Raw genomic sequence first — 24,369 nt, forward strand, 5'->3', positions numbered from 1 at the left:
ACATTTTTCACAAAAAGCGTTAAACCTAGAAATCCGCTCTCTAGATATAAGAACTCCTTCACTGGCTATCTCAGCTTTAGCTTTTTTGAACACTGTTTCACATGCGATAGATCATTTATAAAATTTGTGTCTTTTCTTAACAGGCGGTTTAATAGATATAACATGCTGGGTGCACTGGGAATAAATTTTGTATAATACATCACCATTCCAAGAAAACGTTGAAGTTCTTCTAAAGAGTTCGGCCTTGGTGCTTTTATGACCGCTTTTTCGAGTCCTTTTTCTAAAATGACATGACCCAAATATTGAATTGTCTTCTTGAAAAATTGAAATATTTCTCGATTCAGATGCAGATTATCCGGTCTACATCAACCAGTAGCAAGAGCAGAGGAGGAGGAGTTCTGATTGCAGTTTTGAACACCTTTCAGTCAGAAGTTATTGACTACGACTTGTACTCAACTCGTGAAGAAATATGGGTAGTAATTTACATAAATGGGTCAAATAAAATGCTGTTAGGAGCTGTCTACATACCACCGGACTCGAACACAGCAGTGTATGAAGAACACGCTTCATTTGTCGAACATTTGACGTCCGATTACAACGAGGACATAGTTTGTATTGTGGGTGATTACAATCTACCAGGTCTAGAATGGTGTGTCGCTCCTGATGGTGATGGCTTTGTGCCGCTTGGAGTTAGTAAAGACGTGGAGCAGAGTGTCTGCGACGGATTTTCATATTGCAGTCTTTCACAACTTAATAACATTAAGAATGATAAAGGTACAGTTTTGGACTTGGTTTTTTCAAACTGGTCCACCACACTCGTTCAACAATGTGAGCCCTTGATCAATCCGGATGTGTTCCATCCGGCCTTATCCATTCACTTTGATATTCTAGGTGATGACACTCTTAATGATCCATTGAATATTTGTTTAGATTTTAGAAATGCCCAGTACGATAGAATTATCGACAATTTGTTTAGCTATAATTGGTCCATTTTGAATGAACAGAGTTGTATCAATCAAACTGTTGAGTTGTTCTATGATTTTCTTTATAGACTTATTGACTGTTACGTTGCAAGTAAACTTCCACATAAAATTAGTTGGCCCAAATGGATTAGTGATCAATCAAAATGTTTAATCAAACAAAAGAAATTTGCCTACAAGAAATTTAAAATTTCCAACCTACAGTCCGATTATAATATTTTTGTAAATTTACGCAAAGCATGTAAAAAATCGGTTCTAAACGACAGAGAGCTTTACATTAAAAAAGTTGAAAATGATGTGGTAAATGATAGTAAAAGTTTCTGGCACTTTGTAAACGAAACCAAGAATGATAGACATACTATGCCTTCTTTACTTCATCTCGAGGACGTTCAAGCGGCAGAAGGTCAGGACATTGCTAACTTATTTGCAACGTTCTTTCAGTCAAATTATTCTAATCTCTCTGCTACTTCTGACTATGTACGAGAACCCCAGGGTTATTTATTAGATGTTAGCAATTTTGTTATTACGGTTGAAGATATTGTAAATAAAATCCGCACTTTAAATGATAAGACCAGTGCCGGGCCTGATAAAATCCCCGTAGTTTTTTTGAAAGCGTGTGCAGAATCGTTAGCGTATCCCCTTTATGTGATATTTAATAAAACTATACAATTATCACAATTTCCCAAAGTCTGGAAACAGTCTTATGTAGTTCCAATACACAAGGGTAACTCTAAATCAGATGTCAAGAATTACAGGGGTGTTTCTATTATTTCAGCTATACCAAAATTATTTGAAGCTATTATTTGTGATAAATTGCAGAAAATTACAAAAAATTTTATAATGGAGGAACAGCATGGCTTCTGTAAGGGTAAATCTACCAGCTCCAACTTATACAAATTTGTTAACTTCGTAAGTACTGCGTTAGAAGATGGTAACGAAGTAGACACTATCTACACAGACCTAACCAAAGCGTTTGACAGAGTCAATATCAATATACTAGTATCTAAACTGCACGCAGCTGGTATCAGGGATCCTCTCTTATCATGGATAGCCTCATACTTATTAGAACGAGAACAAATTGTCAAGGTAAAGGGATTTTTTTCACAAAATATTAAAGTAACCTCAGGCGTCCCACAAGGGTCTCATTTGGGACCTTTACTTTTCAATATATATATAAATGATCTTAAAGAGTTTATAGATAAGACGGGATGGATTTCTGTTATACGCGGACGATCTAAAACTGTTTCGCGTTATCAGGACAGATACTGACTGCGCCTTACTACAGAAAGAGCTGGATGGATTTGTTGCCTGGTGTAAAATAAACGGTTTAGAAATTAACATAAGCAAATGTAAAATCTTAAGGTTTTCATGCAAAAAAATGCGCATGCTGTTTGACTATATCATTGAAGGTAATAAATTGGAGCATGTCGATGTTTTCTGTGATTTAGGTGTATATTTTGACAGGTCTCTAAGTTATTCACAGCATGTGGATGATGTTGTCAATAAATGTAATAAGCGTCTAGGTTTCATAACCAGAATTACTAAAGAGTTCTCTAATACGCGACCAATCATTATATTATATGTTAGTTTCATACGATCGTTGCTTGATTATGGGTCAGTCATATGGACACCTAATTATAAGACTGCTAAAAAGCGATTAGAACGCTTACAAATGAAAATAATAAAGACCCTAGCATTCAAATCTAACATAGATTACAACAACAGCGATTACGTAAAACTTTTAGAATATTTTGGTATACCTGCGATAGAAAGACGACACAAATATCTTGATATATGCTTTGCCTTTAATCTATTAAACAATCATATTGACTGCCCCAGTATACTGGAACAATTTTATCTACACGTGCCAAGCTATTCGGTAAGACATAATGACTTATTCTATGTCTCAAATCATCGAACAAATTATGGGGTTCATTTTTCTATTAGCAGATTATGCAAACTATTAAATGAGTATCCCTGTCTAGACCTTTTTAATGTACCACCTAAATGTTTTAAAGCAAATGTGAAGTCCATCCTGAGCTGGTAAATTATTTGTAATTTATTTGTTTTTTGTTTTTTGTTTTTGACGAAGTAATGTATTGACTAAAGTGTACAATGTATATATAATGTCTGTATGTATGTATGTATTGTTCATCTCTTTTGACTTGTACAAGGATATAATTCCGTAAATATATGTATTATTATTATTATATTTACGTAATCGTTCAAGAACTTTAATTAAACGAAATTTACATTCTTCAATAGAAGAACCTTGAACCATTATATCATCAAAATACGCTGTGGTACCTTCTAAATCGTGAACAATTTGATTTGGAGCCGTTTTGATACCAAAAAGAGTCGTTTAGCTAAATAGGTACCTCGATGAGTTGAAATTGTTTGTATTCGTGCACTTTCATCATCAACAGGAACATGTAAATATGGGGTATTCCATACCAAATCGACCACTTTTTAACCCGACCCCTTTTGATATGCCTGAAAGTTTTTCTTCCTTTTCTATCCTATAAAAGACGTTTCTCAGAATTTTTTCAATTTTTTTTACCCGACTCAAAAAAAGTTATGAATTTTTGAAAAAAACCGCTCATTTTTTTTTGAACTGCTAGAACTTTTTCAAAAATTGACCGTTTGGGACCGTTTTTTTTTCAAAATTTTTGTTTTTAAATGTACTTTTCGGAAAAAAATACACCAAAATTTTTAAAGTTCATCTTATAAGAAATTTTTCAGTTTTTTGAGAAAAACCATCAAATTTTCGAAGTTCGCCATTTTTTATTTTTTATTTTTTTTTCTCATAAAAAACTTCAATCAATTCTCCAATTATCCCCACTAATCCCGGAGTGGGCCGATTCTTTTTTCTATTTTTTTTATTTAATTGAAAAAAAAATTGTTTATTTTCAAAAGAAAAAAACATTTTTTTTTTCATTTATATTATTTATATTAGAAAAGAAATAAAATTAAAAGATTTTTAGGTAATATATTTTTTATTTATAATCTTAATCTACGATTAATATGACTGAGATTCAAATCTTAATACGTCAATCGGATCGATAAACTAGGGTATGACAATTACAGACTTACCTATAGCCAGTTTATTCGATACACGCAAGTATGTTCTAATCCATAAATCTATTCGGTTGTCTTAAATTGAGAGTTAGAACATAACCTATAAATCTTCAGTGCGTTTTAGTATTGAATTAAAGATTATTGTCATTATATTTGATTAATAAAAAGAACAATTTTCTCTAGTTTATGAACATTCTTCTGATTCATTGTTTTAGAAGCGATAATTATTTTGATTATACTTATCTACATTTATCAAAATAATTTCATCGAAACATTATGGCATCAAATAAGCAAAAAAAATTGTTTACTATTGAAAATGAAAAGATTTTTTTTTCAATTAAATAAAAAAAATAGAAAAAAGAATCGGCCCACTCCGGGATTAGTGGGGATAATTGGAGAATTGATTGAAGTTTTTTATGAGAAAAAAAAATAAAAAATAAAAAATGGCGAACTTCGAAAATTTGATGGTTTTTCTCAAAAAACTGAAAAATTTCTTATAAGATGAACTTTAAAAATTTTGGTGTATTTTTTTCCGAAAAGTACATTTAAAAACAAAAATTTTGAAAAAAAAACGGTCCCAAACGGTCAATTTTTGAAAAAGTTCTAGCAGTTCAAAAAAAAATGAGCGGTTTTTTTCAAAAATTCATAACTTTTTTTGAGTCGGGTAAAAAAAATTGAAAAAATTCTGAGAAACGTCTTTTATAGGATAGAAAAGGAAGAAAAACTTTCAGGCATATCAAAAGGGGTCGGGTTAAAAAGTGGTCGATTTGGTATGGAATACCCCAAATACGCTTTGAAGACGTCTAATGTACAGAAATATTTGCCATTTTTCATTTTATTGAAAATATCTTCTATTCTGGAAATAGGATAACGATTATCTTGAAGTTGATTGTTGATAGTTACTTTGTAATCAGCACACAGTCTAATGTCACCACTCTTCTTCGGCACAATTACCAAAGGTGTTCCCCACTCGGAGTGATCAGTTTTCTTAATAATATCTTGATTTTCTAAGTCATCTAATTCGTGTTCAACTTTCTCTTGGAGAGCGTAAGGAACTCGGCAAGGATTTATAAAAATTGGTTGTGCATTATCTCGAAGAGATAAAGAGCATTGATAGTTTGGATTTTCACCAACTTTTGGTAGAAAAACGTCGCTGAAGTGATTGAAAATTTCTGACATTCATGGTTGACAAGTACAAATAGAATAAAAATCATGAAGACTTATCTGTAGGTTTCGAATCCATCGTCTTCCCATAATGGCTGTACCATAATCAAAAACGACAAATAAATCTCTCTTTTCATATGTAACAGGTATTTGTATGTAACCCAGAGGTTTAAATATTTGTTTTGTATAGGAGCGAAATTGAATGTTTGTACTTCGAAGAGTCACTTTAAGATTCAATGCATCGAAGATTTTCTTTGAAATGATGCTGACTGGACTGCCGGTATCACACTCAAATTTAACTGTAATGAACATTTTTGGTTCATAAGCTGACGAAGAACTATTGAAGATGTCGATAATATTATTTATTTGAAATTCTTCATCAACAGAGGAATTTGAACCGATGTCGACGTTTTTGACAGTTTGTCGATTTTTTTGAAGTAATGTGGAAATACATACTTTATTTGCGTACCCTTTTTTCCGACAGAGATTACAGTGAAGTTTTTCTTTGATACGACAGTTGTCAGTTTGTTGATTCTTCCGAGATTTTTAAAATTATTTAAAAAATGAAACACAGTTTCCAAAAATATTTCTATGTATTAAAAAAAAATACAGGGGAGAACCCAAGACTCCTCCAAACTTTTTTAAAAACAATACCACCCACCCGCCCCGTGTATTTTCTTAGCAGGGATGTCATTTCCCAAAACCAGTCTTATCTAAGCAGCTACTAACCCCACCCACCCACCCTCTCTTTTCTTAGAGGGTATTCCATTTGCCAAAATCAGTCTTATCTTAGAAGGTACTAGTCCCCAATCATTTTTCAAATTCTTTAAAAAATAAAAGCCAAGCAACGCTGAAGATTTTTTAACATATTAAAGAGAAAGGACATTTGGGATTCCCAAGATTCTTCAAAATTTTGAAAAAAGAACACCAGGAAAACCTCAAGAATTTTTAAAGTTCTTTCAAAAACAAAACACAAAAGACCAAGAAGATTTTTTCACATTTTAGAAGTACAACGGCAAGAATTTTCGAGATTTTTTTAAATTCGTCCAAAAATAACACAATGGACCCCTACAATTTGTGTGTGTGTTTTATGTATTGAAAATTCTTTCCTACTAGTTCAAAAATGACACTAGAAGTCTCCGATTTTTTTTCAATTTTTTTAAAAAATAAAAGGCAACCGATGCCGAAAATTTTTTGACATATGAAAAAAGGGACATTTTGGTCCGTAAGATTCTTTCAAAATCTTTAAAAATAAACACTTCAGGATTTCTTCAAATATTTCAGACACAAAACAGAAGGAATCCAGACAAAAAAAAACACTAGGAGCTTCCAAGATGGTTTTCAAACTCAAAAAAGACAAAAAACCTAGAAACAAATTCTTTGAAGAATAAAACACAAAGGGAACCGAAAATTCTTTCACATGGTTAAAGAAAACCATACCGGAATTCCTGAGGTTCTTCCAAACTTTTTAAAAAAGTCTCAAAACTCTGGGAAACCCCGACAATTTTCCAAATTATTTCAAAAACAAAACACAATAGGCTCCGAGGATTATTTCACATTTTAAAAACAAAACACCAAGGCTTTCCGAGATTTTAAAAAATTATTTAAAAAATGAAACAATTGATCCGAAGATTATTTCCATCTATTAAAAAAATACAGAGAGGCTCAAGATTCCTCCAAACTTTTTTAAAAACAATCCTGGGAGTCCCAGATTTTTTCCAAATTCTTTAAAAAATAAAAGACAAGCAACGCTAAAATTTTTTTAACATATTAAAGAAAGGATCTTGGGGGTCCCTATGATTCTTCAAAATTTTGAAAAATAGAACACCAAGAAAACAAAGATTTTTTCAAATTCTTTCAAAAGGTCAGAATCAAAGGTGGATCTTATACTGAATAAGTGAATATAAATAAAATCGTTCAAATGAGAACAGCGCGGGTGTGCGCTAGTACTTGCTAAAATAAGACTGAACAATGTTAAGAGTAGTCACTAGAATGGAGAAGGAGTGGATGGGCGGAAATATTGCTTGCTTATAAAAGACTTTTAGCAAAAATTTAAACTTTATATTTTGCCTTTTTTTCTTAATATACATAGCCATCTTTTCACAACAAGAAACTTGAAACATCGTTGCAAGGAAATATGAGTTTCGGAATTATGGAGCCGAGTCTAATTCCAAAATCGATATTTTTTTATACAATTTTCCATTTTAAACATGTTTTGAGTTTCATGTTGTGAAAAGGAGTCCACACATATTGAAAAAAACAGGCAAAATGTCAGCCCACCCACCCGCCCTATCTCGATTGTGATGATTTTTTAATTCGACGTGAATCAAAGGGGCGGAGCTTAACTGCAAAATACTCATTTCTTTACAAGAAATGAAGAACATAAAGTATATTAAGAAAAAAAAGCAAAATATAAACCCCGCCCACCCACCCCAATTCAATTGTGGTGATTGTTTTATTCTTATGTAGAGATTGATTAAGATCGAAAATTTGAAAAATTCGGAAATTTAACAATCGAATAATCAAAATGTCAATAATTCGAGAAATAGAAAAATTGAAAAATCTGAAATTCAAAAATTGAAAAATTGAAAAACCGAAAAATCTAAAACCGGAAGCTGAGAAATAGAAAATGTAAGAACGGCAAAAACAATAAATTGAAAAAACAATATTTTATATTCGTAAAACTGAAATGCTGGAAAATTGAGACATCGAAAAATAAAAAAACAAGAAATTTATAAATCCCAAAACAGAAATATTGAATAAGTAATAAACTGATAAATCGAAAATCCCAAAGTTGAAGGATCGAAAAATCGAACAATCGAAAGCTGAAAAGTCGAAAAAAGGAAGAATCGAAAAACTAAAAATTCAAAAAATCGGGAAATGAAGACGCCGAGAAACCAAAACGTCAAAAAGTCGAGAAATCCAGAAATAGGAATATCAAAAAATCGAAAATTTAGAAACGCCAAGAATAAAAAATTGAAGAATCAAAATTGTCAAGTCGTAAAACTGAAATACCGGAAAATCAAGGAATCGAAAATCCCAAAAACGAAAGAATTTAAATTTTAGTTCTAAAAAAAAACGAAAAATCGAAAATTTGAAAAATCGGGAAATAGAAAAATCGAAATATCTAAAATTAAAAAATTGCAAAAATTGAAAAAGTGAAAAACCGTAAAATGTAAAACGTAGAAGTCAAAAAATCGGAAGATCGAGAAATTGGAAAATAGAAAAATCGAAAAACGGAAAAACAAAATCAAGAATCTAGAATTTAAAAATTTGATAAATTCAACAGAAAAATCGAAGAACCCAAAAACTGAAACATCAAAAATTCGAAAAATTGAAAATTTAAAATCGAACCTAGAAATTCAAAAATGCCAAAACAGAAATATTGAAAACTGATAAGTCGAAAATGGAAAAATTGAAAAATCAAAAATTCGAAAATCTCAAAACTGCAGCATCGAAAAATCGAACAATCGAAACGCCAAAAATAAAATTGAAAAACTGAAGAATCAAAATTGTCAAGTCGTAAAACTAAAATACCGGAAAATTGAGAAATCGAAAATCTCTTTTGGTTTTCTTTTTTAATTAATGCAATTAGTTTTCTTTGTATAACACGATTAGGTACTTAAGAACATATTTCACATGGTAATTTCTCGGCCTACAACAAATAAAAAAAAATCATCACAATCGAGAAAAGGCTGGTGAGCGGGGCTTATATTTTGCCTTTTTTTTCTTAACATACGTAGCCATCTTTTCACAATAAGAAACTTAAAACATGGTTAAAATGGTAATTTTTGCAAGGAAAGCTGGATTTTGCAATGATGTTGTGAAAAGGAGTCTACACATATTAAAACAAACAGGAAAAATGTCTGCCCGCCCACCCGCCCTATCTCAATTGTGATGATTTTTTTTAATTCGCCGTTAATCAATAAATAATCGTATAGCATTCCCAAGTAGCACTCAATACTATATTAACCGTATTATATACATTAGTATGGTCTAAATTGTGTGTTCGTATAAATACTATACGTACTTCATAAATCATTTTTAAATTATACATATTTTAAATGATTTTTAAATGTATTATTTATAGGTTTTATATATATTATGTATTTTTTTGTACATTCAGTTCTAAAAACTTATCTGTTTTATATAAAGCACAAAAGTAAGTCGTTTCATAGTCATTTCCTTTAATTTTTTTGTCGCTGAAAGTACCTCTATATAATGTGTTATTAATGTTCTTTATATACATTTATATTTGTTATTTTATAAACATATTTTATTTCATCAAGTTTTTCCATGGTATCTATAGGTAATATTACTTACATGAAATTAAATTATAAAATACGTCCTATGTCCCCTTTGCAAGTTTTAGCACGTACATTTTTGTTCAGATTTGTTTGTGAGCACTTTAATTAAATAATGTCTTCTACACGTATATTATTATACGGTACGGGTCAATAGCATGATATAATTATAAAAACTACAAATTAGCGGTGATTTATGATATGTAGGTAATTAGGTATCTATTACCTTTACGTATCATTGCGTTAAAGTTTTTTTTACATTTAAAAAGATTTGATAACGTTTAAGCCCCATTAAAATTTTCTCCAATTTTTTTCCCCGAAAAAACATTTTACACCCAGCAATTTCCGAAAATTTGCACTGGGAAGTGGACAGATGGAAATGGTTTTATTAATTAATAGTCTCAAATAAGCAAAATGGACATTTTCGACTGAACAACTCGAAGCAAACTCGAAGAGCTGAACAGCTGTGCTGTCACATTTTTAATCGGTCGCGCACCTGTGCCGCGCACGTAACTTGTTCATGTAGCCACTGACCAACGTACACGCATACACCACAGACGCGGTTGTATTTTTATTGCGGTACTCTGGTAAGTACAGTTTGTGTATTTCTTCCATATCACTCTAACTATAAATGTTGTAACATGTAGGTAGATAATTTGGTATACTTAGATGGGCTAACTACTAACTTTACACAATAAGTAATGAATTGCTTATTGCGTTGAACAGATTTGTTGCTTATTGCGCAGAATAACATCGACATCCCAGTAAACACAGTTACGTCGTAGCGATGTTAATGCCACTTAACTCTGTCTACGATCTTGTTAGCTGTTACATCCCAAACTGCGTACATTTGCTTTCCCTGTGCTATGTAATGTAATCAACAGTGACCCATGCTTGTAACATACTGGTGACATCCACATTGTTTCAGACTAGAGACGTGCTCGCTGGTACATCATCATAACGTTGTGTTAGTATGTCGCTAGATTCTCTATATTTTGATGTATCTGTTACGTTTTATTTTAAACGCCAATATAACGTATTAAATGGACATAGACGTTACGTATATATCGCAACATCGTAAACATATGACTCTCAGTATATTTTATTAACATGATCTATGCGATATGAATAGGCATTTCAAAAAAGTCTAGTTACCATTTAGGGATATGGATATGGAGAGTAAAATTTAGAGCTTAGAGTAAATTATTATTTTATTCAATGTTTGAAAAAATATAATATGTAATAAGTAATAAAATACAAAAATTAATATAAATTCATAATATAAATAAATAAATATATATATGATTTCCTAGTTCGAAAATAATACAATATAATTTACACTTAAAAAAAGACACATAAACTATAAACTGTCGTTGTTTTTTCTTTCTTCAGGCGTTGACTAGTGTTCAGTTTACCTGAACAGGGGTTTGGGCGTAGCCAATTCGTCCACCCTAGTCCCACCCGTTTTAGGGTAGTTTAACTATTTTTATTATTTCACTCTCTCGGGGAGTCGTCGAGAAGTATCGAGAGGGTAAAGACGTGCCGACCCGAGAGACCGGCAAATTTTTAAAATTTTGTGCGTTATTAAATAAACCGTGTAACTAAAAGGTGATTTTTATTTCGCTCAAAACATTTTGGTCCTTCGAGCCGGATTTCTCGCGGAATTAGTGGTATTGTTCTCTACTGTATCGTCGATAAAAGCTTCACGTCCAAGACAATCTTGAGCATCGTGACATTCGACGACGACAGCATCCCCAGAACTTCTGCAACAGCTTCACGTCCAAGGCAATCTTGAGCATCGTGACATCCGACGACGACATCCACAAAGCGTAGACGACTTCTTCAGCAGTTTCACGTCCAAGGCAATCTTGAGCATCGTGACATCTGACGACGACAGCATCGCCAGACTGTAGAGGACTTCTTCAGCAACTTCACGTCCAAGGCAATTTTGAGCATCGTGACATCTGACGACAACCAGTAAGTGCAGTTCATTCCTTTTTTCATTAGTCCTTTATTTCGTATCAGTGTCAAGTAGATTATCGTTGAATCATTAATGAACAATGACTACTGAAAGACTTTCTGGTTTAAATATTAAGCGGGGAGCGCTAAAACGCAAATTAACCATGGCTCAAAACTTAATAAACGATTTAAAGTCATCTAAAGAAAGTACAGCTTGTTTGTCAAAAATACAAAAATGTTTGACTAGAACCAGGTCAATTTATGAGGAATTTTTCGACATTCAAAGTCAAATTGAGGAATTGGAAATTATTTTAAAACAGACATCTACCGCAGGTCAATGTATCATTTTTGACAAAGAATTTCATATCGTTGTCTGCGAATTAAAAGCATTGGAAGCCAAACATTCGGCCAAATCTGCAAAAAAATATGATATTCCTATCGTTCAAAATAGCGCTGTTAATGTAAAACCGCCAGAATTAACGTTCAGAGTAGCAGCAAAATCAACAAATAAAAACAAAAAAAACAAATTTAAATACCAATTCAAACAGATCAGTAATGTGCCCATATTGTTCTGATCCTCATAATTTATTTTGTTGTGCAAAATTCATTAACCTAATGGTTACAGATAGGTTAACGATCGTGAGGTCCAAAAAACTATGTTCTAATTGTTTTCAGAATAGTCATAAAGTTGCGGAGTGAAAATCATCGCATGTCTGTAAAATTTGTAAAGGACATCACAATACGTTGTTGCATGTAGACAATCCCGAGCCAAACGAAATACGAAATACTAGCAGCAACAATAATCAAGTCGAATCAGATCAATCCGTTGTTCTTAAGGCAAATTCTCAACAAGTTTATTTTAGTAAAGTACTTCCAACAGCCCAGGTACAAATTTATGATAAATCGGGAAATAAACATCAAGTGCGGGCACTGTTAGATAGCGGCTCCGAATTAAATTTTATTTCAGAGCGAATGTCAAAATTATTAAATCTTAAATCACAACTGATCGTTTTGTCAATCGCTGGTGTCAACCGTTGTAATACTAGTGCCTCACAATTAGCAAGTATCAAAATTCATTCTAATTACCGACATTATGGTTTGAACCTTTCATGTGTTATTTTGCCACAAATCTCGGAATTTTTACCATCCACGTCATTTTCAATCGCTAATTTAGAGTTTCCGCACCACATAAAATTAGCAGATCCCGCATTTCATGTCAAAGGGACGATAGATTTATTGTTAGGTGCTCAAGCCTTCTTCGAAATTTTAGAGCCTAATCGGAGATGTTTGAATAAGGACTTTATTCTACAGGAAACTAAATTCGGTTGGGTAGTGGTTAATGCTCATGGAGATAATCCGGGGGTTGTAAAACAGGGTTCTTGTTATTATGCCCAACCCGTCCTTGAACAGATGGTTGGAAAGTTCTGGGAATTAGACGAATTTAATACTTCCGTAAAACCTCAATCGACCGACGAAATCCTATGCGAAAAGAAATTTATGGAGGGTCATAAACGCTTAGAAATGGGAAGGTATTCGGTACCACTTCCGTTCAAGGCGGAAAACCCAAACTTAGGCACTTCTCGGGAAGGGGCCATAAAACGTTTTAAATCTTTAGAATGTAAATTCCGAAAGGACGAGAATTTTAAATTATCCTATTCAGCAGTAATTACAGACTATTTACAACAAGGTTATGCGGAACAAGTTCCTGAAGACGAAATTAATAATCCACGTAGTTATTATTTACCACACCACAGTGTTCTTAAAGAAAGTATACTATCCTCAAAGATATTTGGCGTTTATGACTTCACACCAATTTGACTCCCATTATAATTCAATAGGCCGTCACAACCGGATGTCTTAAACCCGCTCACCGATACCTACCTGAAAAGACCTTTTCTGGTAAAAGCACAGGGCAGGACTGAGTTTTGCATTTACCGACAACTGCGCCTTTCGAGTTTTTTATTTTAAGTAAAAACAAAGTAACTTTGTACTCAATCATTTTTTATTACAGCACAACTATTTACTTATTAACTACTACTGCTTATTTATTGATCGAAATAGTCACTGTCATCATCACTCGACTCTTCTAAATTAATAATTAACGGTGTTATCAACCGTGCCCTGTACTGGTCTTCTTCTTTTGTGGAATGTCGTACACAATTGGCCCACATTTCGGCAGTTATTTTGGAAGCTTCTTCCCTAGTTATGTCAATTGTTGCACTACTAAATTTTGGTGCCGTATTATTCCTTCTTATATTATTTTTCATTTGCGACCAGATTAGTTCGATGGGGTTAAATATACAATGGTACGGCGGAAGTGTGATGTAGAGAGCGGATTTCGGTCGGGCTAGACAAGGCCAAACTCGGTACGGCTCGTACGGGATGGGAATTCATTGCAGTTACGGGCTGCACTTCGTTTATTTGAGATTAGAATACCGCTGCTTCGTTGCACTCTGCTGTTAATTCCAGTTCTCATTTACTTAGCCGTTTGATTAATAAATCGTTAATTGTACTTATGGAATAAGTGATATTCAAATTCAGTGATTATCTATCACCCGCTACTGAGTCCCGGCGATCCAGCGCGTCCCCACCTATAATCGTGACGTAGCCCGACAGAAATCCGCTGTCTACTAATCACCCTAAATCCACGATCTCGCGCCATAGCATCTATTTTATATTGTTTCTCAAATTTTCGAGTATGTAACACTTCTAATAATTGTGTCTTTGTGTAATTTTCTTCAAAGTATAAATCATGTTCCGTAAGGAAATTTTGAAATTTGAAAATTTTAACAAACAAAATTACTCTGAGTCCGGTCCTTCGCGTCTCGACCGTCCCTGGCACGTCGAAAAGGTCTTTTCAGGTAGGTATCGGTGAGCGGGTTTAAGACATCCGGTTGTGACGGCCTATTGAATTATAATGGGAGTCAAATTGGTGTGAAGTCATAAACGCCAAATATCTTTGAGGATAGTATACCACGACACAATTACGTATTGTGTTTGACACATCATTTAGATTATGTAATTATAAAAGCTTAAATGACGAGTTATTAGTTGGTCCAAAAATCCACTCGTCTTTATATCCAATGTTATTACGTGAAAATGTCACACATTCTAATGATCTTAAGGTACTAACAAATATTTTTGAAGTTGAAGAACAACGTCAGACCGTCTGTTCACAGGCAGTACTATACAATAAAGGTCAATCACCATCAGATTTATTATTAAGGTACTCATCATTTCCAAAATTAATTAACGTAGTAGCCTTTTGTTTACGATTTTATAACAGAGTCAGACACGGACAAAGGGTAAATGGCGCACTAACTGTAAAGGAAATTGAAAATAATCGCAAGGTTATTATTAAAATAGTCCAACAGGAATCATTTCCTGAGGAATTTAAGTGTCTCATAAAAGGTAATGCCTTACCAAAATCTAGTCCTTTAATCAAATTGAACCCCTTTCTAGACGATAATTTATTAATACGAGTGGGTGGTAGACTCGTCAATGCAAATGTTTTGTTTGATAAAAAATTTCCTTTGGTTATCCCAAAAATGTACCATATTATAAAATTAATTGTACAACAGACACACTTGCGTCCGTTACATGCTGGACCGCAAGCGACTTTAGCAGTTATTAGACAAACACATTGGCCTATCGGCGGATGTGAAATAATTAGAAAGATTCTCCACGAATGTGTACTTTGCAGACGTTCGAAACCAATTCCCTACGAAGAAATAATGGGAAATTTACGCGAAGATAGAGTAAATCTAGTACGACCATTCCTTAATTGTGGGGTCGACTACATCGACCCAATTCTAATCCGAGAAGGGAGGGGTCGTGGCAAAAAGTCTATAAAGGCTTATATTTGTTTGCTTGTTTTGCCACCAAGGCAGTTCACCTAGAATTAGTCACCGACTGTACTTCGTTAGCCTTTATTGGAGCCTTCAAAAGATTTATGTCTCGAAGAGGAAAGCCTTCAAATATTTATTCCGATAACGCAACAAATTTTAAGGGAGCCAATCGCGAATTACGAGTCATACATTTCGATGTTATTAAATCTGATGCCTTTCGTAAATTTATTAATGATTGCGCGGGTAATAATGTTAGTTGGCATTTTATCCCATCTCGCTCACCACACGTTGGTGGAATTTGGGAAGCAGGCATTAAGTCCATGAAATACCATCTAAAACGAGTTAGGGCAGTCATTGTTCACATATGAAGAAATGTATACCTATTTGACATTGATCGAGGCGTGTCTTAACTCACGACCTATAACTCCATTATCCTCAAATCCCGACAATCTATCCGCACTTACCCCTGGCCACTTTCTGATCGGTACTGTACTTACGTCACCTGCCGAACCTGATGTGAGCGGCATCAACATTCATCGACTGGGTCAATGGGAAAAGATCCAGCAGTTACGACAACATTTCTGGAAAAGGTGGTCCAGGGAGTATCTGGTCGAGCTTCAACAACGATCGAAGTGGGCAACTTCCGTCCGATCGGCCACTGTGGGCGACATCGTCATCGTGCACGAGGATAACGTGCCCCCGTTGTGTTGGTGTCTCGGTCGGGTTGAAATCATACATCCAGGTCGTGATGGTTAAATAATGTAAAAGAATAAAACTTTCGTTACAATATTTTATTTAAATAAAGGGTGATTGCGTTACAAGTACGACGTAGGTACGTCAAGAAATCTACATAAGTGCGTCATCATCTTCCGTCATGCGCGTCTCTGCGCCCTCTGCGTACTCTCGACCCTTATCGAGATGCCAAGGTTAAGTGGTATCAGAATTATTCTTACAATAAGGACTGTGTCAGTGCGAACCAGAAACGGGATAGTGCAAAGATCAGTGCGGAAATTGAGCCCGTTACCAGTGTAGTGCGCCAGTTAAACAATTACCAATGTAAATGCGCAATTGGGATATACATGCGTATATATTTCATTTTATTATTGGACTCTTGTTAATTTCAATTTAATTACTGTTGCATGATCTTAGTTGACATGTATTCATTTAATTAAGATTTTTGTTTCTTTATTATTATGTATTATTTATCTCAATAAGTAGGTCATCCTTGAAGTTAGTACTTCAACGGGGAGACTATGTTCAGTTTACCTGAACAGGGGTTTGGACGTAGCCAATTTGTCCACCCTACTCCCACCCGTTTTAGGGGTAGTTTACCTATTTTTATTATTTCGCGCAAAACAGTAAGAAAATACGACAAGGTTGCAGTCCGTCTTCGGTATTTTTGCTCCATTTCAGATTTTTACACTTTCTATCAACAACTATTCCCAAAAGAAAAGCTGCTTCAATTACGTGCTTTGGTTTTGTTAAGTGTTTTTTCACCTGTGTACCAATTGTCAAGAAGAAAGATAGTTTCGTAGTTGCCATGCTTGAGCATCTTCAGTATTTGGTCACAGTAAATTTCCCGCTTCCTCTCTGAATCAAACTTTGTCAGTTTGTCAAAAGAGTATGTTTTTGGGAAATCGTTGTGAAATGCTTAAAACACTATGACCAAATTTAAACCACAACCACGACTTGGTACAAAATGTTCATTTTTGTAATGTAAACCCAGTGGATCTATACATATTGTAATACAAATATTCGACAATGGAAAACAGCCTTGATGTCGTTTTTTGCTAATTCTGAGCACAAGTACTTTGTTAAAAGGTATCATGGCACTTTACATTTCAAAATTTTTAAATATTTTGTGCTCGAGGCGCCGAACAGATGCAAATAGTACAAAAACGCGTCTTGAATGCGTGAACAACGAATCTAGCACTGACATTTGTTAGACATGAATGCTGCATCCGTTGAGCGATCTTGACAAAAAAAGACACACACAGACGAAATAAATTACACATTAGAGCAACCATTTACTACACTGCTTGCAAATAATAAAGTTATTATCAAACTCATATTAGAACTAGAATTAATTGTGCGATGGAAAACTATCTCAATCAAAGTGAATGTGTCATTAATATTGTTAAATGATGTTACCTGTGAACGGTTTGGTCATTTAAATAATATGAATCTGATTAAGATGATTTTCTGTAGCACCATACTGTTTTCTATGCAGTGATTTCGGAATGTATGGACAATTTGTAGCCACTACGATGACAAGATATATATACCTCCGGCTTGTCCATTAAATGTGTTTGAGGATTATTGTTGTGATTTGGAATCAATTTTCGAAAAAATTTACGGAGTCTTCTTATATTATTGTGGGTGATTTTAATTTACCCCAACTTAGGTGGAATTTAGGCAACATTCAAAACAATGCACTTTCTGGTTCTCGTGATTATTATAATGTAATTTCTTACACTACTGCTTTTATGAACTTAGAACAACTAAACAAGATCCCTAATAGTAGAAATGTCTTTTTAGATCTGGTTTTTTCCAATATTGTTAGTTTGGATATTAGTATTGCCATTGATCCTATATTTCCTGCGTCAGTTCATCATTTTCCATATGAATGGTGCGTGCCATCTACTTCTCCTTTTCCAGTGTATTCTGAGACTCGATGTTTTGACTTTGCTAAAGATAATTACAATCTTTTAAATAATTTTTTTGCTTCTGTACGTTGGGATTCTATATGGTCTGGTCTTACGATTGACGAAATGGTATCTGTATTTTATGACATTATATTTGCTGGTTTCAAATTGTATATTCCGTTAAAGGTAGTAATAAATAGTGCTCAAACATTTCCAAAATGGTTTACCAAGGAACTCAAAGATTTATGTGTTATGAAAAAGTCTGCGCATTACCATTATAAGAAATCTGGAAAGTTGGAGGATTACCTGCACTTTAAAAATTTAAGATCTCGTTGCAAAGAATTGAGTAGACAACTGTATTCGGCCTACGTTTCTAAAGTTAACTTGAGTATTTCTAACAACCCAAAATTTTTTTGGAAGTTCATTCGAGACAAGAGAAACAATGATATGATACCTAATGAGATGTGTCTGAATCAAGAAGTTGCTAAAGGAGGAAAACAAATAGCTGACCTTTTTGCGAAGTATTTTTCTTCAGTTTATGTGAAAGATGATTCAAGAAATTTTTTATGCGATTTTGAAGTGCCTTTGCAGGTGAATGATAATGGTTTAAGCGTTACTCTTTCAATTGTTTTTGAACATATTTCGGCTTTGTATCTGTCTTGCAATAGTGGACCTGATGGAATTCCTAGCGTCGTTTTAAAGAATTGCAACTATACTCTTTCGCTGCCACTGTTTATTTTGTTTAAAACTTCTTTGAATTTGGGTATTTTCCCTCATGCATGGAAGAACAGTTACATTATTCCGGTCTTTAAATTTGGACAGCGACAGCGTATTGATGACTATAGAGGAGTCTGCAATCAATCAGTAATTCCCAAACTTCTAGACAGTATTGTATCTTCTCAACTGCAGTGGACATCTTCATTAATAATCTCTTCTAAACAACATGGTTTTCGCAGCAACAGATCGACAATGTCTAATTTATTAGAATATTATTCTTTTCTTAATGAATCTATCAGCTGTCGATCTCAAGTTGATTCTATTTATACAGACTTCGCCAAAGCGTTCGATCGTGTTAACCATAGATTATTAATTTTGAAATTGCGAAAATTAGGGTTTACGGATTTGACAATTAGTTGGCTAACCTCTTTTCTTACGGATAGAAAACAACAGGTCCGCATTGGTAAATACATTTCTGATCATTTTGATGTTTCTTCTGGTGTACCGCAAGGTACACACTGTGGTCCTATACTTTTCCTATTATTCATCAATGATTTGACTAGTTGTTTTCGTCATTGTAATTATCTTTTTTATGCTGATGATTTGAAACTTTTTAAAAACATACGTTTTTCTGTGGATGCTGAAAAACTTCAACTTGATTTAGAGTCTTTAATTGATTGGTGTGATAAAAATTGGCTACCTTTAAATTTAAAAAAGTGTTACATAATTTCATTTTATAATACGAAATCTTTTATTGAGTTCGACTATCAATTAAATAATCATTCTGTGTCTCGTATTTCAGAAATTAAAGATTTGGGGGTAATATTTGACTCTGCTCTTTCCTTCAAATCTCATTATTCGTATATTTTCAAAAAATCTTTGCAAATATGGGGACTCATTTGGCGTAATTGTAAGGATCTTTCTAGCTAGGCCGTAGGCACAATAAAGGTGATTACCAATGGATTATGAATAAATTTAACATCCAAACATTGAGTGTTCGAAGACAGATTGCTGATGCTTGCGTTCTTCATGGGATTATTAATGGCTATATTGACAATCCAGATTTGTTAGCTAAGTTGTCCTTCGTCGTCCCGGCAGTTGACAGTCGATCTACACGTAACCTATCTATTTTTAGGATTCCTCCTGCGACAACTAATTTCTCTGCTAATCATCCTTTAAGAAGAATTATGGAGGCTGCTAATGGTTATATCAAACGCAAAGAAGTTTGTTTATTTAGTTCTTCCAAAGTGGTATTCAAGAATAAAATTACTTTTTATTACCGACATTAAGTTTGTTTTTTTTTATGCATGCTAATATCTGGAATATATTCACCAGTTTATCTATTTATTATTATTTTTTTTATCTATTTTGTATTTGTTTAAGTTATAAGTTAAGTTATTTAAAAATTATTTATATTTCTTTTCTTATGTAATTGGAGTTTTCCGTTAATAAACCATTAATTAATTAATAAAAGATGGAGTTTCTGCTGATAGTGCAGGAATTTCGCCTAAATTCTCTAGTTTAGAATTCATTTAGCGTATGTTTTAATGCAATTTTAAATATTTTGTGATATTGTGAAATTTTAAAGTTATAAAATTTACCTTAAAACGCATTTCTGTTGATATTGTCCAGGTCAGTTAGCAGTATTAAACTCATTTGTTAAATTTTGAGGTTAGAAACCTGATTCCGTCTAAGATATATTTTGTTGTGATACGAAATTACAACACCAGTTGCTGTTTTTAAATTCGTTGTTTTGGCAGGCAGGAAAGTCTATAGTGCAAAATGTGATAAACAAAAATAAGTACTTTGGTAGAGAAATTTACCTCTTTTTGAAGCGGAAGTATTTTTCAAACATTGTTCCAATATTAGTTCGTGATGAATAACAGCAGTTTTGGTTCCATTTTTTTTTTAAACTATGGAAACACCTGTACAGAAATGTTAAACCAAATTTATAAAGTTAATTTTAAAATATTTTTACTTACCTTAGTTTATGTGTTTTGTTTGTATTTTTTTAAAGTTTGATAGTAGGACGTACGCCAGTTTTTGCTGCAGTTCTCTTCGTATTGTTGTGAAGGCCTCACGAAAAAAATTTGTACTGAAATTCATAGTTATATAACGCCAAATATATTTCGTTGATGACTCACCTAAAGTAAAAGTTGAAGCTTAGCTCAGTTTGCCCGAAAATATACTTGAAAAATTTTCGTAAAATATTGACTGATCGAGTTTGCAATTATGTGGTCGTCAACTAATTAAAATTTGGAACACTATCAAAATAATTTATCGAAAGTTCAAATTTTGTGTGAATAGAATAAAATAAATTTCATGCATGTTAAAAAATCCGAAAATGGTACTTCAGACAAAAACTATAAACAAAATAATTATAAAAGAAGTCGTTATGTCAAATTAGTTTATTCAACTGAAAAATGTAGCCATAAAAGAAAGCGAATTATTTAGTTTGCGGCTATGTTTTTCATAGATGTGAAAATTTTGTAAATCTCAAAAATAAGTTTAAATATAAGAATAGATAAATAAATAAATTAATTAATAAATTAATAAGCAATACAAATCTTTAGAATATCTGAAAACAGATGAAGGATATAGGTATGTAGGTATACAAAGATTGTACAATCAAACTAACAGCTTACCTGTGAAGTTCGATTGAAATTGTATAATCACCACAGACTACACAGACAAGCCACTGCCCCACCACTGACAAACGAATATAGTCTTTAATTCAAGAGTCCAAACAGTCGATTTCAATTATTTTGCCCTTGAAGACAGGAAAATGACGGTTTAGGTAAGGATGACCTTGATTCCGCTTAAAAATTTGCAAAATACTGTAGTGGCTATCCTGTTTAGTGGAAACTTTTAGGAGAATGTAACTAGAAAAACTAGAATTTTGACACTTCGGGTCAGAGATATTGAATATAAGTACATATATACATTTAAACCTCCTTGCTTTGGGTTGACAACATAATCACATATAACCTCAAAATGGGTCCGACCAAGACGTGTGAAGTGCAACGCACTCCTGTGAGTCCTGCGGCGACAGAATACACAATACAATACAATATAATCATTCACTCACTTTTAAAAAATGTATAAATTTAATTAATAGCACTCATAAATTTTTTAGCTTGTTCATGTTTTTTTTTTGACTATGAACGTACGTACGAACGCCTTTATTGTTTTAGTAAGTTAAACATAATATGACTTCTGCTGATGTATTTTTTTAACATTATGTTGGCTTTTATCCGAGATTGTGTTGTAAAGTGGCAGTCCTCGCGTTTAAAAATCGCGCGTATGAAGTGACGGTTGAGGTAAGTCGTCAGTAAGGGTCACGTTCGCTCAAAGTGGGTATGTGGCTTGTCTGTGTAGTCTGTGTAATCACCTTCTTGAAGTAATCACTCGTTACAGGGGCAATTCTGAATGAAACCTGTTAAAATTTAAAGGTTGTTAAAAATCAAGATTTTTGTCGGATGTGTATATTGATTGGTATTCCGGATCCCGATAAATTAACACCATGTTAAAATTGACATATTTTTATCGGATCCCTTTAAATTTTCGGAAGACTTCGTTAATTTGGTTTAAACGAACTACCCAGTGTGTTTCGTGGCCTATTTTAGGTTAAAGATGCCTTGACTTTACTAATTTTACTATCATAAATTCAAATTTTGTTGGAATTGAGCTTCTTAAACATAAAATCTGGTATAGATAAATTATAATATAAAATTAAGAAGCAGACGGAGACGGACCGAGACCAAATGGTACGTGCTCAACGGTGATCACAATTTGTGAGGTTAGGAGTGCAATTAGTGAATCAAAACATTCAAAACAAATCCAAGTTTATTCTGGATTTTTGGATAATTTATAATTTGCCATCAATTACTATATTTAACTACAGGAAGCCACTTATAAGAAATTAACTCCACGGTATAAGGTACGAGACAAAAAATTATCACGGTGCAATTTTTTAAGAATTTTTTATTATCTAGACCTTTGACTAAATAAAACACCCAGTAGAAGTTAATTTAGTATACAAAAATGCTTTTTTCAGTTATATTTTTGCATCAAATAATTTCTGATCTGTGAAAACTCAATTGTGTCAAGAAATTTTGAGACAAAAAATTATCACGCATCACTTTTTGTATAAAAATCAATTAGAAAAACGTAGTATGCGTAATTGTTGTTTATTTGTATGATATGCACGATATGCAATTGTTTGTTAGAACTGATAAAGTGTCGAAATATAATTGGCTGAGCTACAATAATTGTCTTTCGCCATGGACAAAGAAAACGATCTAACAGAACGTGAAAAAGGACAGATTGAGGCATACTATGACCAAGGTTTGAATTTTGCGGAAATAGGATGAAAGATTGGAAGAGATCGGACCACAATCTCCAAGTTTGTAAGAAAGAAATACAGTGAAAATGGACGACAAAATTGTGGAAAAAATGAAAAACTCACTGCACGTGCGAAAAGATCCATTGTGACTCCGGGTATAAAGGATAACATGTCATCTCAAATGATGAAGACGACCCTAGGACTTCCTGTTCACAAAAGAACAGTTTTGCGAGTACTGGCTAATGACAAAAATGTTAAATATGCCAAATATAAGAAACAACAAATGTTAACAAAAGAACATATTCAAAAACGTCGTGAATGGGCCCGAGAAATGCAGACGAAAAATGAAGAATGGTTCCAGATAGTTTTTTCAGATGAAAAGAAAGTTAATCTTGATGGTTCTAATGGTTTTAGATATTATTGGCACGATTTACGGAAAGAAGCAAAGTATTTGTCAAAACGAGTTCAAGGAGGTGGTCTGGGGTGCCTTTAGTAGCTTAGGAAATAATAACTTAGCATTAATCAAATCGAATGGACTCTCTGAATTACCAAGATGTGTTGGAAGTGCACCTCAAACCACCTTTGAACCTATTTCAAGACAGCAAAGTGATTTTTCAGCAAAATAATGCGTCGATTCATGTGTCTAATTCATCGAAAACGTGGTTTCAACGACAAAATATAGCTTTGCTATAATAGCCTGCGAAAAGCCTACATCTCAACCCTATTGAGAATGTATGGAGTTCTCTTGGACGAGACGTTTATAAAGATGGGAAGCAGTACGCAACAGTTAATGAATCGAAAGATGGTATCTTGACGGCTTGGGAGAATTTGGAGGTTAATTACTTCATCCATTTGGTCAATTCTATGAAGCAACGCGTCTACAATCTCATAGAGGTAGGTGGAAAATACATTGGGTATTAAATTAGTTTTCATTCAGTTAGTTAGTTATTTCCCTTTTAAGCGTGATAATAATTTGTCACAATAAGTCTGTTAACAAAATTACATATTTTCAATAAATTTCGTTCAGTTTAGTGTTTTCTGTGAAAGTGTTTTATTAAATTAATTAAAAATGGAATTGCTCAATCAACCAGGTATCTTCACTTTCTTTTAATACATTTAGGCAAAAATTCTGCACCGTGATAATTTTTTGTCTCGTACCTTAGTTGAATTTATGTATCTTTTGACACACGTGACCGAAGTATCATACAAGCTCAGACAGCACCTACCATAAGAATCTTTGTTTTAAGGATTACAAAAACGAAGAGCCAGACAAATAGTATGTCTACCGAAATTAGGCCAAATTACGCTCTACGTCAGACATTCTCTTTC

General features: G+C 33.4%; 1 protein-coding gene and 1 long non-coding RNA gene across 2 annotated transcripts; one reads left to right on the forward strand and one right to left on the reverse strand.

The window, feature by feature from the left end:
- Positions 1–344: 344 nt before the first annotated feature.
- Positions 345–2,951, forward strand: LOC135138413 (uncharacterized). The gene is made up of 3 exons (XM_064068384.1): positions 345–2,198; positions 2,266–2,859; positions 2,931–2,951. The coding sequence occupies exons 1-3, from the start codon at positions 345–347 to the stop codon at positions 2,949–2,951; spliced, it is 2,469 nt and encodes an 822-aa protein (XP_063924454.1).
- Positions 2,952–20,482: 17,531 nt separating this feature from the next.
- LOC135138906 (uncharacterized) lies at positions 20,483–21,065 on the reverse strand. The gene is made up of 3 exons (XR_010282082.1): positions 20,840–21,065; positions 20,678–20,790; positions 20,483–20,620 (listed from the first exon to the last, which is right to left on the reverse strand). It is a non-coding gene; the product is annotated as an uncharacterized LOC135138906 (long non-coding RNA).
- Positions 21,066–24,369: the final 3,304 nt, after the last annotated feature.

This window comes from Zophobas morio, unplaced genomic scaffold, assembly GCF_036711695.1.
Source record: "Zophobas morio isolate AGI-343-1 ecotype UQ-CSIRO unplaced genomic scaffold, CSIRO_AGI_Zmor_V1 ptg000030l, whole genome shotgun sequence".
In the NCBI taxonomy this organism is placed as follows: domain Eukaryota; kingdom Metazoa; phylum Arthropoda; class Insecta; order Coleoptera; family Tenebrionidae; genus Zophobas; species Zophobas morio.

What these genes read in the sequence shown, in the direction of transcription:
- LOC135138413 (XM_064068384.1), top strand. Translation starts at nt 345, where the DNA reads ATGCAGATTATCCGGTCTACATCAACCAGTAGCAAGAGCAGAGGAGGA. An exon ending in ATAAGACGGGATGGATTTCT is followed by an intron (nt 2,199 to 2,265) that starts GTTATACGCGGA and finishes GCCTTACTACAG; the next exon opens with AAAGAGCTGGATGGATTTGT. An exon ending in TACACGTGCCAAGCTATTCG is followed by an intron (nt 2,860 to 2,930) that starts GTAAGACATAAT and finishes TTCTATTAGCAG; the next exon opens with ATTATGCAAACTATTAAATG.